The following is a 17,670-nucleotide window of genomic DNA, read 5'->3' on the forward strand; positions in this document are numbered from 1 at the left end:
TGATACTAGCTCCCTAATTAATACAATGCCTTACATGACATTCACTACTGATAAATCTCACCAATGTTTGCTGCCCTTCACTCTTGCTCAGCCCATCCAAACTGGTCCAACCTCTCGATTTTCTGAGCAAGGATTTTTCAACTTCACCGCCTTTATTCCATTCATTAAAATCAGGGTCACCCCACCTTTCCATTTTGCCTATCTCTTCTCAAAGTTAAGTAACCTGGAATATGTAACCATGTGTCTTTAGGATACAAGATCGCAGCCATTTATTTTTATTTGCACCCTACGTTATCTACCTTATTACAAATACAATGCACATTCAGATAAAAAGTCTTCAGTTTTACCTTGGTGTCATTTTTCCCTTCTTGGACTCTAGGTACATTATGATACCCGCATACAACGCAACATCCTGAAAGATTTTGGTTGATGTTACCCACTCTGTTACCCAACATTGTTGCATTCTCCTTTCTCTTTAAGTTTGAAATGTCCCCTCACCAGACACACACCCTCCCCCCAGCCCAACAACCTTCACAAAAATTATTGCATTTAAGGTCTTCCTTTGGTCTTAGTTATGAGAATTGCCACTCAATACTTTCAAGTAAAGCTTGCCTAAATGGAACAGCTCCCTCTCTCCCTGTGCTGAACCTAGTGGCTTACAAATCAAAACTCAATTCTCCCAATCCTTGATCATCACTGATCAAATCTACCCAGTGCCTGTTTGCATGTGGCTCTTTAGAAATCAAGAGATTATTACTTTAATAACATCCGGCACAAACCTGCTGTTAGGCTGCAGGGAACCATCAGATGTCAGTGGGATTTGAAGCTGGCTCCAGGACATTAATGACATTTTAGCAGCATCCTGGTTAAAAATCATCATCCACTTTGTATCTTTCATCAATTTCCAAACAACTGGACCTAAACATTACTGATTCTTCCCAATGAGCAGATCCCGATTCACCGTATTTAACTCTCCCAATTCCCCATGGGATTTGGAACACAGCTTAACCATCTCAGCTCTAAAGGCGAGGATTCCTCGGCTCTTATCTCCCTGGTTTCAGATTGGAAAATCCTTCCTAGAGTGCAGTGTACATCAAACTTACAGCAGTATCATCAAAGACCCACACCATCCTGGCCACACACTCATCTCCCTGCTACCTTCAGGTAGAAGGTACAGGAGCCTGAAGACTGCAACAACCAGGTTCAGGAACAGTTACTTCCCCTCAGCCATCAGGCTATTAAACCTGGCTCGGACAAAACTCTGATTATTACCAACCACTTTCTGTTATTTGCACTATCAGTTTATTTATTCATGTGTGTATATATTTATATCATGGTATATGGACACATTTATCTGTTTTGTAGTAAATGCCTACTATTTTCTGTGTGCTTAAGCAAAGCAAGAATTTCATTGTCCTATACAGGGACACATGACAATAAACTCACTTGACTTGACTTGACTTGTACTGAGTTGCACATGACAGGTTTGCACCAGAGATCTGACAAAAGTTTTTTGTTTGCGTTCTTGCATATCCTATTATAATGCACAGCACCCCATAGGCTTTTGTAACAGCCCTTTAAGCTTGATGTGCTACTTTCAAAGGTGTGTATGTGAACGCCCAGCTCCCCTTGCATTGGGCATAGCATTAAAATGGTTTAGTTTAGTTAAGTTTATTCTTATTATTGTCACATGTACCGAGAAAGTGAAAGGCTGTTTGGTCGTGTGCTATCCAATCAGCGAAAAGACTAGACATGATTACAATAAAGCCATCCACGGTGTACAGATAAATAAAGATTTGAAAGAGTGAAGCAATTGTACTGAATGATTGCAGATCCACTTCTGCACCATCTTGTTCCTTTATATAACCTCTCTAGAGTGGCACAGAGGTAGAGTTGCTGCCTTACAGCGCTTGCAACACCGGAGACCAAGATTCGATCCTGACGAAGGGTGCTGTCTGTACGGAGTTTGTACGTTCTCCCGGTGATCGTGTGGGTTTTTTCCGATATTTCAGTTTCCTCCCACACTCCAAAGATGTACAGGATTGTAGATTAATTGGTTGGTGTATGTGTAAAACTGTCCCTATTGTGTGTAGGATAGTGTTAATGTGCGGAGTTCGCTTGTCGGCGCGGACTTGGTGGGCCGAAGGGCCTGTTCTCGCGCTGTATCTCAAAAACTAAAAACTACATGCACTCTTCCGAGCAAAATCTATCAAACAATTCCCTGCGATAAATTTATTCTGCTGGGTGTGAATCCATTTTATGCCAATCCATGGCCTCTTAATCACTCCCTAATTTTAATTCCCTTTCCATGTTTCGTGCAATCTGCAAATTTGAAGCTCCGTTCTTTCCTCCTGTATTCAACATCAAACACAGCAGTGATCCTACGGCTGAGCCCTGGGAAATACCACTGTATGCTTCGCTCTGATGAGCAAGCGCTCCCCACTGCCCTTATTTCAATCCCTTAACCAGTCATCGTGATTTCTTATCCATGTCAATAAAAAAGACACATTGACATGAAAACTCTTCATTTTCAAAGGCAATGTTCCTCTTAAGTCAAATAAATCTGATGATCAAAACACTGGAGCTGCCAGAATTGAGTTACGCTGAAAGCTTTTTCATAAAGGTGACATTAGGTAGTTCTACGACTGAATTAATTCTATGAATATTAACAACAGAAACAAGAGATAAGCAAATACCAGTCTTCTGGACCTCAGGGTGCATGTACCGTTCTGCCCTTGCATGGACCCGCGTTCTAAAGGGACATCATCCGCAAACTGAAATTGCTCAGCACTTCATTCTTCCTGTACTTCATATTATCCAAGTGTTATTCAGAGGAGCTAGAGTGAGACATTTTGTGGAGGGTGTTTTCCTTCCTGGGGAAGGATGGGGATGTGAAGATGGAGGGGAAGGGATGATCTCAAAATCCTGGAGTTTCTCTAGAGTAACTTAGGTGGATTCATAGTTTGGGAATGTTTTGCAATTTTTGCAATTACAAGAAGCCATATAGTCTAAATTTTGAAGATAGACACAAAAAGCTGGAGTAACTCAGCGGGACAGGCATCATCTCAGGAGAGAAGGAATGGTGATGTTTAGGGTCGAGACCCTTCTTCGGACATCTAAATTCTAATCAGTTGAGAGTATGTGAACAGTGTGGATGCTTCTCGGATACTGGATACAGAAGGGACTGATTCTTAAATTAATGGTTACAAAAAGTCCTTACTCTCAATTAAAAAAAAGCATTTCTTTTAAGTTGGAAATATATGGCAGTTCCATTCCTTCCATCTCCATCTGGTTTACACTTGCTGTGAATCAATAATGAAGAGCTCAGTAAGCTACCTGTGCCCAGGTCTGCACCAGTGTTGACAATATTTAACCCTGACAGTGCTCAAGTGTATCCTCTGGAATAGCCCTCCTTGGTCTTCACTCCATACCTCCAGGGTCAGACTAGAGTATGTTCAAGGAGTCCACCTCTGTTTCTTTCTTTCCACATAACCTCATTGTACCCAAGCAGGATAAAAGGTTAATTCCTGGGATGGCGGGACTGTCATATGCTGAGAGAATGGAGCAGCTGGGCTTGTACACTCTGGAGTTTAGAAGGGATCTCATTGAAACATATAAGATTGTTAAGTGTTTGGACACTATAGAGGCAGGAAACATGTTTCCCAATGTTGGGGGAGTCCAGAACCAGGGGCCACAGTTTAAGAATAAGGAGTAAGCCATTTAGAACGGAGACGAGGAAACACTTTTTCTCACAGAGAGTTGTGAGTCTGTGGAATTCTCTGCCTCAGAGGGCGATGGAGGCAGGTTCTCTGGATGCTTTCAAGAGAGAGCTAAATAGGGCTCTTAAAGATAGCAGAGTCAGAGGATATGGGGAGAAGGCAGGAACGGGGTACTGATTGGGGATGATCACCCATGATCACATTGAATGGCGGTGCTGGCTCGAAGGGCCGAATGGCCTACTCCTGCACCTATTGTCTATTGTCTATTGTCTAAAACACTCCAATGCTCCAATAGGGACTGATACTCTACCAGCCACCAACTTTCCTGCAGGATATCTGGGTTTCAAATACACTGATTACTTTGAGCATTGCAGCAGCAATACCAACAGCCATGACAAAGGGTAGTGGAGAGTAAACCTCACCATTGCCACTGGAGATATTCTGTAAATCCCCATTAAATCAAACTGAATTCCAACATGATGAAATGTGTTATGTGTTAGTGTAACAGTGAGTTATATCAACCCCTCCCACCACCGCTCCCCAAAACAACCATCCCAAGACGTACCTCCTGAAGCCTCTCGATGTGAGTGCGGCAGATCTCCAGGTTACTATCCCCAGGGATGACGATGATGCCCAAAGGCACAGCTGAAACAGGTCAAAAAAAGTATTTGAAACAATGCACATGTCAAAATGTGTCGAACCAATTAACAATAAAAAGACTTGCAGTCAAATTGCACCAAATAGTTTACAGATGAGCATTTTCAAAATGTAATAAGTATAACAATGTAGGAAATACAACAGCTCACAGGATAAGACTGCACAAACAGAACCGCATTGATTATTTGCTTTTATTGGCTCAAGGGCAAATAGCATTCGAGACATCAGGAACTCCTCTGGTTTTCATCAAAATTATGCCACTTGCTCTTTTGCATCCATCCCAGCAGTGCACGGGACCTCAGTTTACAACTTCATCTTCAGCAGTACTGCTCAAGAGTCCGTGCTGGTGGTGATCAAAGTTCTTGGGTACTACGTGACCCAATCATCATCTGTGGGTGCTCTCAACTAAACAATGCCTGGCACAATTTTCTCTTGCTGTTATTTTTTTTTCAACAATTAATCTCTACAATGTTCAAGTTTTATAACAAGGTCCAAATATTTAACATCTACTAAATTTAGTTTAGTTAATGGATACAGCATGAAAACAGGCTCTTCGACCCATCGAGTTCACGCTAACCATTGATCATCCGCACAGGTAGATTCATGTCATCCCACTTTTGCATCCTGCATAGTAGGGGCAGTTTAGAGTCAGGATCGAAGCAGAGTCTTTGGCACTATGACGCAGCACCATTACTACTGTGCCACTGTGCTGCCTACTACTTAATTAATTGACGAAGTAATTAACTACTTAATTCCGCATTGCATTTAGCAATGAAGAGATTTTTAGCATTGGGATTCTCAGAAAGATTGTCAGGCTCCACTGATGGTTTATCGATTTGTATGTTCAATAATGGCAGAGTCAATAACGGCAGCTCCAGCTGGAATAGCGCCCACAACGGTCACTGCTGCCTGTTAGTGCGTGACTAACGGGCAAACAGGCATCAGTGCCCCACAGACCCTGGAACACAGACCTTCCAATGTGGAAGTGGAAGTGGCTGTCGGTTACATATCGACGTGTCCAGACCTAGCCGTGGTTCAGCATCCGACAGCAAGGCTCGGGTTTGCACAGTGACCAGGGGGAAGCCACTAATATATCAATGCTGCTCTGGAAGCTGTGATATACACCATCCAAGCTCAGACAGCTGTCAACATTATTCCAGATACCACACCACCCAAGTTGCTCTGGTGGCTCTCCAGCAGCTTGTTGGGCCAGGTGATGGCTAGCTATCGAAGGTTGTCAGGGAGCAAATGAAGAAAGAGCCTACTGTTCAATTGCAGGACAGCAGTACTTATGCTCAGCCACTGCAAATAAACCAACATGGGGTATTGTCAGATTGGCCATCCCCAAATGCAGAATGTCAACAGACTGTCCCTCACAAAAACAGCCCAAATACTGCCCATCGCTAGTGCAGGTTGCACTTCACCAGCGGGCACTGTCATCAGGATGAACCAGTCTATATTTCATACTTGACCAGGGCAAGTACCAAATGCTGTGTCCACCAGAGTAGGATAGGAAATATTTTACTCCATGCCAGGGTGAAGTGTGACACTACTGCACCTCCCAGGACAGCAACTTCAGTCACTGTCTCACACCAAGGTGAAAAACAAAATATGCTCAACCAATATGCTGTACTGTAATATTACATATATAATTTTTTCCACTATCATCAAATTTGTCTGCGTGAATAATGGGAGCAATTTTGTGAAAGATGAGTCCTTGTATTATTTTACAGCAGTTGTGCCAATATCAGAATCTACTCCCATTATGAATCACACGAAACAAGTCCTCAAACCTCTTCGAACAGAGGATTTCAACTAGCTCTGCCTTTTATAAGTGATTTGCAGCTTTTTGTTATTTGCACACAATCTGGCCCTCATTTTAGAACTTGGTTGGGGGTGGGGGTGGGCGCTGGTGGCAGAAAGCTAAAATGGAACCAATGTGCAAGAGAAAATGCCGTTAGTACGTTTTCTCATATGTGAAATTAGATTTTTCATTTATATCGAATGCAGAGAAAACTATAACCAGGGGCTTGATTGTGTAATTAGATGATTTACGACCAATGCAAAAGATTGCGACTTGGATTCAAGTACAACTTGCATGCCAGAAACGTTATTTGATTTCAACCTATTTCACAAATATGCTGACAAGTATGTCTGCAAACCTCCCCTCCTCCATCATGCGGATAAGGAATCCAGTCACAAAGGACACAGCAGTAAAGGCCAAAGTGGAGTAAATTATCCCTCGGTAACAACATAAACACACAGCTCCTGCTCCACTAAATCCTTGAGCTGAACACTGTCACAAATCAACTTTTTCAACACAAACACATTTTGGTCTTAACCAAACATCTCCTCTCTGCTCTTGACAAAAGTTCAGTCAGACTGGCTGCAGTGGTATTTTTTTTATTATTGACCCATAAATACAGCTGACCAGGTCTGCCCTAAAGCTTTCAGATCAAAGGAGTTGATCCTGGTGTGGCAGCTTAGTGCTTATGACAATCTCAGGCTTATTAACTCCGGCATTCCAGAGCCCCAAACTGAGACATGCAGCAGATGTGGTAAGTACCGTACTTTCTTCAACTCTCTCTTGCAGGCTGTGGGCAAAGAACTTCACAGAAACCAGAATATTTATGACTACTTTAAAAATAACAATATTTTAAAATCTCAATGATAACTAAGAGTTTCAGAGTTAGAGAGGAGTGAGTACTCTGCAACAATTCCCACAATATAGTGACCAGATCGCATCATTTTCAGCAGCTCATCTACTCAGAAGTTCTTATTTATTTGTGGCTTTTTATTTTATATTTATCCTTGTGAACAAAGTGGAACCTGGCTCAGCAGCGCTGCTCGAAAAATTAAAAATCAGCATATATTTAACAAGAGTTTTCAATATTATTTTGCTAATGAATGGACAGTCTGATCATAAGGTCATAAGTGATAGGAACAGAATGAGGCCATTCGGCTCATCAAGTCTACTTCGCCATTCAATCATGGCTAATCTATCTCTCCCTCCTAACCCCATTCTCCTGCCTTCCCCCATAATCTCTGACACCCGTACTAATCAAGAATTTATCTATCTCCGCCTTAAAAGTATACATTGACTTGGCCTCCACAGCCTTCTGTGGCAAAGAGTTCTATAGATTCACCACCCTCTGACTAAATAAATTCCTCTTCATCTCCTTCTTAAAGGAACATTCTTTAATTCTGAGGTTATGACCACTGGTCCGAGACTCTCCCACTAGTGGAAACATCCTCTCCATATCCACTCTATCCAAGCCTTTAAGTATTCAATGTTCAAATTAATGTATTTCTTTATGGTTCTTCAGTCTCTATGCTATTGTAAATTCAACTGGTTGTTGCTGACGGGTGCATAACCAAGCCTGACTAACGTTGCACTTCCAGAATTCTCATATCTATATCCGCACCAGGCAAAGCAGAACAGCTCATAGTCAGGGCTCAGCACAATCAGTAGACAGTACATCAATGCCAAGGAGCTGTTACAAGTACAAGACAGTGATCATGTATAGAGTATGATTGAAGATGTGGTTACAAACACATGACAGTGCCTGTGATGCACAGGATGTGTAGTGAACACAGAATGGTGCATTTTATAATAATTGCAGTTACAAGCAGAGCAGTGCCTGTAATAAACTGGATGTGTAACAAACATAGAAACATAGAAACATAGAAATTAGGTGCAGGAGTAGGCCATTCGGCCCTTCGAGCCTGCACCGCCATTCAATATGATCATGGCTGATCATCCAACTCAGTATCCCGTACCTGCCTTCTCTCCATACCCTCTGATCCCCTTAGCCACAAGGGCCACATCTAACTCCCTCTTAAATATAGCCAATGAACTGGCCTCGACTACCCTCTGTGGGAGGGAGTTCCAGAGATTCACCACTCTCTGTGTGAAAAAAGTTCTTCTCATCTCGGTTTTAAAGGATTTCCCCCTTATCCTTAAGCTGTGACCCCTTGTCCTGGACTTCCCCAACATCGGGAGCAATCTTCCTGCATCTAGCCTGTCCAACCCCTTAAGAATTTTGTAAGTTTCTATAAGATCCCCTCTCAATTTCCTAAATTCTAGAGAGTATAAACCAAGTCTATCCAGTCTTTCTTCATAAGACAGTCCTGACATCCCAGGAATCAGTCTGGTGAACCTTCTCTGCACTCCCTCTATGGCAGGGAATAATCTTTGTCATGCAATGGACGTGGTTGCAAAGACAAGGCATGGCCTGTAATACATCTCACTGTGCTGTTAATTACACCTACTGGACCATAGTGAGGTGTGGATGAAAAAACACAGTGTCTGTAACAATGGACAATGTTATGAACACAAGACATTGTCTGGAAAACACTGGGTAAGGCTACAAATACAGGATCAAGTCTTTAATACTCTGGGTGCGGTTACAAACACAAAACCGTGCTTGTAACACACTGAAGATAGACACAAAAAGCTGGAGTAACTCAGCGGGACAGACAGCATCCCTGGAGAGAAGGAATGGGTGACGTATTGGGTCGAGACCCTTCTTCAGGCTAGAGTCTAAAGTCTGGAGTCTGAAGAAGGGTCTCAACCCAAAGCGTCACCCATTCCATCTCTCCGGGGATGCTACCTGTCCCGCTGAGTTACTCCAGTTTTTTGTGTCTATATTCGGTTTAAACCAGCATATGCAGTTCCTTCCTACACTTGTAATGCATTGGGTAGTTTTTACACATCACCGTACCTGTACCACAGTAGCTATTATTCCATGTACAGGACAACTCTTGTATATGGATACAAACACAGGACAGTCCCAGCACTAAATACATCGCATGGTGAGATCAGTCCGAGACCTTGTCACAAACATTCAGTATTACCCAATGCTGTCACCTGGTGGTCATTTAGCAAACCTCTTAAAAATATATTGTTTATATTTTTAGCTTGCTGCCATTTGCCTGTTAAACAACCTCCTCCCCACAAGGTTGCTGGGAACAAGTCTATGAACCTCGAAAGTAAAAAAAAAGGTTTTGGTTAAAAAACAATTTTAAAATTCTGCCTGGACCATTATTTCTCTTTCAAAATGAACAAAGGCTGCTTGCTGAGATGAGACTAGGCTGGAATACAAAATCCTGCTGTGCTTCATCAGTAAAGTTGTGTCATCTTCTGATTACATCAGATGTTTGTGGGCGTTGATAATCTCACCAAGCTGTTTACTGCACTTACTGGGCCAGAGCAAGCCAAATGTTAACACCCTTTCGCTCCAGTGATCCAGTACTCATACCACTGAGGTCATATCCTTTTTAAGAAATACTGTAAATTCCAAAAGAATTGGACAAACACAAGGTGTGTAAACCCTGATATAGGCTGAATGGATGCACTAAATATGTGCAGTCAGTATTAGCCTTGAGTAAAAGTAATTTCAGTGTGAAAATATATACATCTTCTAGATGCGCTGGGACGCATCCTCAGTGATGTGACCTGGGGTCATCGGGTGTTTCGGGCCTCACAACATCAGACACCCTCGCCCAGGCGACCCAGCCGGGGTTGATCAGGCCCCGACTTGCGTCCCAGCAGCAACCGCCCACGGATCAGCCATCTTAATAACTACTCTGCAGGGGTTGGGAGACTCTAGTGCGCGGAGGGACTGGGCTCTGTAGGGTGAGTCCTGGCCGGGCTCCTCCTGCGTCTCACCAGGTTCAAGGCCTGAGCGCTGCACCTCTTTCTCCTTCTTCAAGCATTTCATTCTCGCCTGATGGATTTTTAGGCCATGAAACATGACAAGAAATATTTTATTTGACCATTGTTTTTTGGTGGGACCTTGCTATGCACAAGCTGGCTGCCACACTTGCCGACAATATTTCCTTATCTGTGAAGTGCTTTGGGTCGTAAAAGGCACTCTAGGTATCGTTTAAAACAGGGAAGGAATAGACAGCAAGCCTTGTTCCAGAAATCCAGGGACTTACAGGCTTCCTTCAGCTTCTCCTTGTCGTAATGCAATGCTTCGTAGTCGTGCATGCTGATCCGATTCACACATATCTTCACGCTTTCAGATATCATCTGCTGACTGAAACAAAAATAAAAATTTTCAATGGAATATAATGAAACCTTTAATTCAAAGACCCAAATTCAAACTACATAGTGAGTCTAGAAATAATGTTGACTTGTCAACATATTTGTCTTAGACAAATGAATGGACAATGGAATATTGTGATGTCTTCTCAATATCTTAGAGACAATCTGTCAATTCAACTCCTTTCTCTATAATGTCCATGAGGATTCATGCATTATACCATGACATTGGAACACCATAATTTGGCATAGACAAACCAAACAATCTTCCCCCAAGTAACAATGATCTATTCTACATTTTCATTGATCTCCATTCCCATTGTCTTGTTTTCACACCTTACACTTCCTTAACTATACATTTCGCTATCTGTGTACCTCCCTCCCCCTTGACATCAGTCTGAAGAAGGGTCTCAACCCGAAACATCACCAATTCCTTCTCTCCAGAGATGCTGCCTGTGCAGCTGATTTACTCGAGCATTTTGTGTCCATCTTCAATTTAAACCAGCATCTGCAGTTCCTTCCTACACCTAGGTGCTTGAATTTTCTTTCAGAACTTTGTGAAGGGTACCTTCTCCAAGACCTTTTTTAAAATTCAAAGACACTGCAAATGTTTCCTTCCTTATCTATTCTTGCTTGTTGCATCCCTGAAAAACATGATAGATATCGACTATGATCTCCCCTTCTTGGCGTCTTGTTGACTCTGCTTAATCTTATTATTTTTCAAGTGGATTGTTATCATGTTCCTAATAACAGATGCTTGCAATTTCCCTGCTACCTTTCCTTTCGCCACGACTTTCTGCATTAAATGCCTCCAATGCGGTTCACATGAATTGGGATGAGGGGAGAAACTCAGGAAAATTACCGTAACCAGGGCCGTGGTATTGACATCCTGACAATGTCTTATCCAAGAGCCGTAAGGGAAGGTTAACGCATTGTTTTTTAATTTTCCAAATGTTTCATTAGATTGGTAGGTAACATACATACTGTAACTCCTTTATTCCTACAGGAAGGAGACAAATAGCAGGAAACTTCATTGTCACAGGGAAAGACTTGGAAGCCTATTTTAAGGACAATATTACGTTGAAAAGCTCACAGGTATTGCCAAAATCAGCAAGGTTTGACAAAAAGGAAATTATATATAACCAAATGACGAGTTCTTTGAAGTAAGAGAAATCAGTGGATTTACTATGTGACAACCCGTCATTGAGTGAATTACAGCATTAAACAGCATTCATCTCAATCAATCTCTGACATTTAATATCCAATCCATTTTACTAATACTCTTTTGATGGTTTACGTTGCACTTAATCATTTCCTGATGAATAGCCACCTTAAATTTAATTCCATTAAATATTCAGAAATATTAATCATTAACCAGCACACAATTGATCCATTCAAGCAAAACTGGTCATTAACCTTCACTCTAAAGAACTGACATTTTTTGTCACCAAATTTCATTCACAAGCACAACTTTATTAATCGATGTATGCATCAGATTGGTTAAGTTGAAAACAAGTAAGAGGTGCAATATGGTTCACCTTCCAAAACACTTTCAACTCTTTTCCCCTCAGTAATCAATAATGTGAGGAATGGTGAGCCTAAGCAAGGAATGTCACATTATCTCTGACCATAACGACAAATGCTCTGGGGAGCAAAGTCAACCCACGTCCTTTACTGTCAACTCCCGTCCATTAACAATGTTACCTGATTAAATACAGGCTCTTCATGTTGGTTAGGAAGTTATCTATCATGGCTTAAAAGATATGCCAAAACTAGACACTTTAAATAATCATTTGTGGATATCAGAATTTTTTTTACATCGCTTTGCACCTTGTTTACATTTGTTTGCTCTGTTGTTACCTTCGCCTAGCTAACAGTACAATGGTATATTCTACAATTTCCTTAATCTCCATCCCCTTTGTCTCATTTTCACACCTTACATTCCCTTATCTCTGGATCTCCCTCCTGATTCAGTCTGGTCTTGACCTGAAACATCAACCATTCCTTCTATCCAGAGATGCTGCCTGTCCCGCTGAGTTACTCCAGCATTTTGTGTCTATCTTCTATGAGGTTCTTAAAATTGGTTGCTCTATTAATGGCTTTACACAGTAATTGCAGTTTCAGTAAAGGCCTTTTGGATCTGTAAGTCTGATCCTTTTTCATCGATTAACTATACTACTCATTCCACCAATCTTCCTTCAGATTAGATAAGAGGCGAAAATTGGAACACAGGGTTCCCTGATTCGAATTCCAAACAACACATGGCAATCTATTGGAACCACTTTGGTTTTTAAATTAAATGCAAGTTCTAATTTGTTTGTCAGTACTTACTCATTGAGTAGTGGAATAGATGTCCTCCTCTTGGTCTTCTGGACCATGTTGGCCTGGTTCCGTAATGAGATCCGAATGATGGACGGTGCAAGCTTGCAAGGTTCCCCATCCACCTGCATTGGTATTGACTTGTATGTCGTTAGCGTCACTTCGCGGCACTGGTGGAGACGTTCTCCGTGTCCACCGACTTGCAGAGCAGCCTTGGATACCACAAAGATTGAGAAGAGTCAATTCAACACAAAGGCAAATGAAACCGACAGCATCAAGTTTCATTCATAGAAACATAGAAATTAGGTGCAGGAGTAGGCCATTCGGCCCTTCGAGCCTGCATCGCCATTCAATATGATCATGGCTGATCATCCAACTCAGTATCCCGTACCTGCCTTCTCTCCATACCCTCTGATCTCCTTAGCCACAAGGGCCACATCTAACTCCCTCTTAAATATAGCCAATGAACTGGCCTTGACTACCCTCTGTGGCAGAGAGTTCCAGAGATTCACCACTCTCTGTGTGAAAAAAGTTCTTCTCATCTCGGTTTTAAAGGATTTCCCCCTTATCCTTAAGCTATGACTTGTCCTGGACTTGTCCTGGACTTCCCCAACATCAGGAGCAATCTTCCTGCATCTAGCCTGTCCAACCCCTTAAGAATTTTGTAAGTTTCTATAAGATCCCCTCTCAATCTCCTAAATTCTAGAGAGTATAAACCAAGTCTATCCAGTCTTTCTTCATAAGACAGTCCTGGCATCCCAGGAATCAGTCTGGTGAACCTTCTCTGCACTCCCTCTATGGCAATAATGTCCTTCCTCAGATTTGGAGACCAAAACTGTACGCAATACTCCAGGTGTGGTCTCACCAAGACCCTGTACAACTGCAGTAGAACCTCCCTGCTCCTATACTCAAATCCTTTTGCTATGAAAGCTAACATACCATTTGCTTTCTTCACTGCCTGCTGCACCTGCATGCCTACTTTCAATGACTGGTGTATCATGACACCCAGGTCTCGCTGAATCTCCTTTTCCTAACCGGCCACCATTTAGATAATAGTCTGCTTTCCTGTTTTTGCCACCAAAATGGATAACCTCACATTTATCCACATTATACTGCATCAGCCAAACATTTGCCCACTCACCCAGCCTATCCAAGTCACCTTGCAGTCTCCTAGCATCCTCCTCACAGCTAACCCTGCCCCCCAGCTTAGTGTCATCCGCAAACTTGGAGATATTGCCTTCAATTCCCTCATCCAGGTCATTAATATATATTGTAAATAGCTGGGGTCCCAGCACTGAGCCTTGCGGTACCCCACTAGTCACTGCCTGCCATTGTGAAAAGGACCCGTTTACTCCTACTCTTTGCTTCCTGTTTGCCAGCCAGTTCTCTATCCACATCAATACTGAACCCCCAATGCCGTGTGCTTTAAGTTTGTATACTAATCTCTTATGTGGGACCTTGTCGAAAGCCTTCTGGAAGTCCAGATACACCACATCCACTGGTTCTCCCCTATCCACGCTACTAGTTACATCCTCGAAGAATTCTATAAGATTCGTCAGACATGATTTACCTTTTGTAAATCCATGCTGACTTTGTCCAATGATTTCACCACTTTCCAAATGTGCTGCTATCCCATCTTTAATAACTGACTCTAGCAGTTTCCCCACTACCGATTTTAGACTAACTGGTCTGTAAGTCCCCGTTTTCTCTCTCCCTCCCTTCTTAAAAAGTGGGGTTACGTTTGCTACCCGCCAATCCTCAGGAACTACTCCAGAATCTAAAGAGTTTTGAAAGATTATTACTAATGCATCCACTATTTCTGGAGCTACTTCCTTAAGTACTCTGGGATGCAGCTTATCTGGCCCTGGGGATTTATCGGCCTTTATTCCATTCAATTTACCCAACACCACTTCCCGGCTAACCTGGATTTCACTCAATTCCTCCAACTCCTTTGACCCACGGTCCCCTGCTATTTCTGGCAGATTATTTATGTCTTCCTTAGTGAAGACGGAACCAAAGTAGTTATTCAATTGGTCCGCCATATCCTTGTTCCCCATGATCAACTCACCTGTTTCTGACTGCAAGGGACCTACATTTGTTTTAACTAATCTCTTTCTTTTCACATATCTATAAAAACTTTTGCAGTCAGTTTTTATGTTCCCTGCCAGTTTTCTTTCATAATCTATTTTTCCTTTCCTAATTAAGCCCTTTGTCCTCCTCTGCTGGTCTCTGAATTTCTCCTAGTCCTCCGGTATGCTGCTTTTTCTGGCTAATTTGTACGCATCATCCTTCGCTTTGATACTATCCCTGATTTCCCTTGTTATCCACGGATGCACTACCTTCCCTGATTTATTCTTTTGCCAAACTGGGTTAAAAAACAATTTTTGTAGTTCATCCATGCAGTCTTTAAATGTCTTCCATTTCATATCCACCGTCAACCCTTTTAGAATTAATTGCCAGTCAATCTTGGCCAATTCACGTCTCATACCCTCTTGTTTAACAGAGGCAGCATTCACTTTCAGAGCCTCTGATAGAGACCCACTGTCTTCAAACTAAGAAGTAGGTTACTGTCCAGCAGAATTGATATACTCAGAAATATTAGCTGGAACTGAGAATCAAAGCAATTCGGGAAATCAGAACTAGTAATAACTGTAGTCATGTTTAAAGCACCAAGTTTAAAGCAACACATGCAACACGTTATTTTGTTTAGTTTAGTAAATACAGCTTGGAATTAGGCCCATCCAGTCCACCTGACATCGATTACCTTTCACACCAGTTCTATGTTATCCCACTTTCTCAATTACTCTTGATAAATTAGGGACACTTTATATATATTTTTTAATACAGAGGATAAATCCACACGTCTATGGGATGTGGGAGAAAGATGGAGCACCTGGAGGAAACCCACACCATCACAAGGAAAATGTCTCCACTCAGACAGCACCCGAGGCCCGGTCAGGTAGAGATGAGGTGAGATCAATCCTAACCTAACAGAGTAACCAGGAAGACCTGAATGGAAGACCAGCCTCTTCCTCTTCTGAGTGTTACTTATTAAGCAGTTAACATAAACAAGGGCCAAAACTCCAATCAGCAGAGACAGAAACAAAGAGCCAAGATAATGGAGACATACCAATGATGACATGGTGAAGCCAATCACCTCAATGCACCCGTCGTCATGGCGCTGTGGCTCAAAATCATGGTGTTCACCGGGATTTCCCCACGGCACCGTGCCAGCACAGTACCTGCAGGGATTTTAAAAATGCACTTTTTACACAAATGTCACAATTTATGACATTACCTTTGGGTGTATCTTCAGTCACGAGCAAGGTGCCAGCAGAGCCACCAAGAGGCAACAAGGTTTTATCAAGTCTATTCAGCTCCAAAGCCAATCACAGTCTTGGTCCAAACAGGGATAATACAGATAACAAGTCTTCATTTAAACTTACTTCCTCCATCTCTATGCCCAGATATCCCTGGATATCATGTTGCCTGAACATAGTTGTAAAATCTCTTGTGATTTTCCTTAATCTTGTCTGGCAGGGGTATTTTGTGCCCTCTCTTTGGCCTAATTTCTTTTTTTATAAAAGTACCCACATACACTTTCTATTCCAGTTTTCAGTTTTCTCTACCTAGTTCCTTGGGCTTGCTATCCTGCTAAACCAGCTCTTCTAATAACTGAGGCTATCAAAAAGATACAAAATATCAAACATTACTCTACGAATACAAACAAAGATCTTTGGGTACAACTATCCTGGAACAGGCTAGGGTAGAGGCTCAATGCTCAGAATGGGATAATAAAGAAACAAACATTCCAAACCGGGGATGAAATAGCTAATGGGCCTGTCCCACATAGCCAATTTTTTGGGCGACTACAGGCGACTGCCACAACATTTTCAACATGTTAAAACATTTTCGGTGACAGTGGCGACAATTTGTGCTGTCGTAGGTGCTGTCGTAGGTACAGTCGTAGGTGCTGTTGTAGGTACAGTCGTAGGTACTGTCGTAGGTAGTCTTAGGTGCTGTCGTAGGTGAATTCTATTAAAACTATTCCTTGGCAGTCGCCTAGAGTCACCTAAGTGGGACAGGCCCTTAATCATCCTCTGATTCGCTAACATTACAGAATGACTGGCCGGGTAATGCAGTGGCAATTAAGTTCCAAGAGGCACCTTACCTTGGAATGTTCAGGAAGACAATGCACTGTAGTTTTAAGTCTTGAATCTTTGATGTCAGGTCCGATCCATCACACTGATTAGAACACAGAACAGAGAAAGGCAATGTTTATGAACCAGTTTAAAAACCGACAACATTTCAAGTGCAATGAATCTAGCTGGGCCACTACAGATATTTCAATTAGGAATATTTAATAATCCAGAGAGAGAAGTCACTAAAGGCAAGCGGTCATGCCAAAAAAAAATATTATTTCCACCAACCCCTTAAACTATCGTGTTTTGTGTTCTTAATTAATTTTAATTTTAATGTTTTAATTGTTTTTTATTCATATGGCTGTATGGTGAAAAAAGCATTTTGTTGTCTCAGTACTTGTACTCTGCACAATGACAATAAAGTTGAATCAAATCAAATCAAATCAACGGCAAGTCATATTTTATTGTTAGTTAGTGCTGTTACGGGTAATGTTTAAACCACAACTATGAATAAAACATAATTTGACCACAACTTAAAAAAAACCCCACCTGTTTCAAAACACTTCAGTACAGCATTTTAAAGTCAACCTCGAGCAGCCCCGATCAATCTACACATCCTTCGAAGTATTGGCGTAATGTTCTCCCTCATCAAATACTAACTGCCCCTCCTCTCATACCTTCACCTCTATCCTTCCTGTAGCATTTGTAGCCCAGAACACTGAACTACATGTCCTGGGCCTCCCTCAGCCATCTCTCCATAGAATGAGTCCAGAGTTGCTTCCCA

At 42.0% G+C, this 17,670-nt stretch overlaps 1 protein-coding gene across 6 annotated transcripts in view; it reads right to left on the reverse strand.

Annotated features, from left to right (window-relative positions):
* dgkz (diacylglycerol kinase zeta) overlaps positions 1-17,670 on the reverse strand; it is a 549,506-nt gene that overhangs the window by 144,755 nt on the left and 387,081 nt on the right. For all 6 annotated transcript variants that reach the window (XM_033039211.1, XM_033039212.1, XM_033039207.1 and 3 more), the window contains 5 exons: positions 16,916-16,989; positions 15,875-15,986; positions 12,757-12,956; positions 10,320-10,420; positions 4,285-4,364 (listed from right to left, as the gene is read on the reverse strand). In XM_033039211.1, the coding sequence (XP_032895102.1) occupies positions 4,285-4,364; positions 10,320-10,420; positions 12,757-12,956; positions 15,875-15,986; positions 16,916-16,989 (567 nt within the window). The remainder of the gene's footprint in view (positions 1-4,284; positions 4,365-10,319; positions 10,421-12,756; positions 12,957-15,874; positions 15,987-16,915; positions 16,990-17,670) is intronic.

The sequence above is a fragment of the Amblyraja radiata genome, chromosome 20 (genome assembly GCF_010909765.2).
Source record: "Amblyraja radiata isolate CabotCenter1 chromosome 20, sAmbRad1.1.pri, whole genome shotgun sequence".
In the NCBI taxonomy this organism is placed as follows: Eukaryota; Metazoa; Chordata; class Chondrichthyes; order Rajiformes; family Rajidae; genus Amblyraja; species Amblyraja radiata.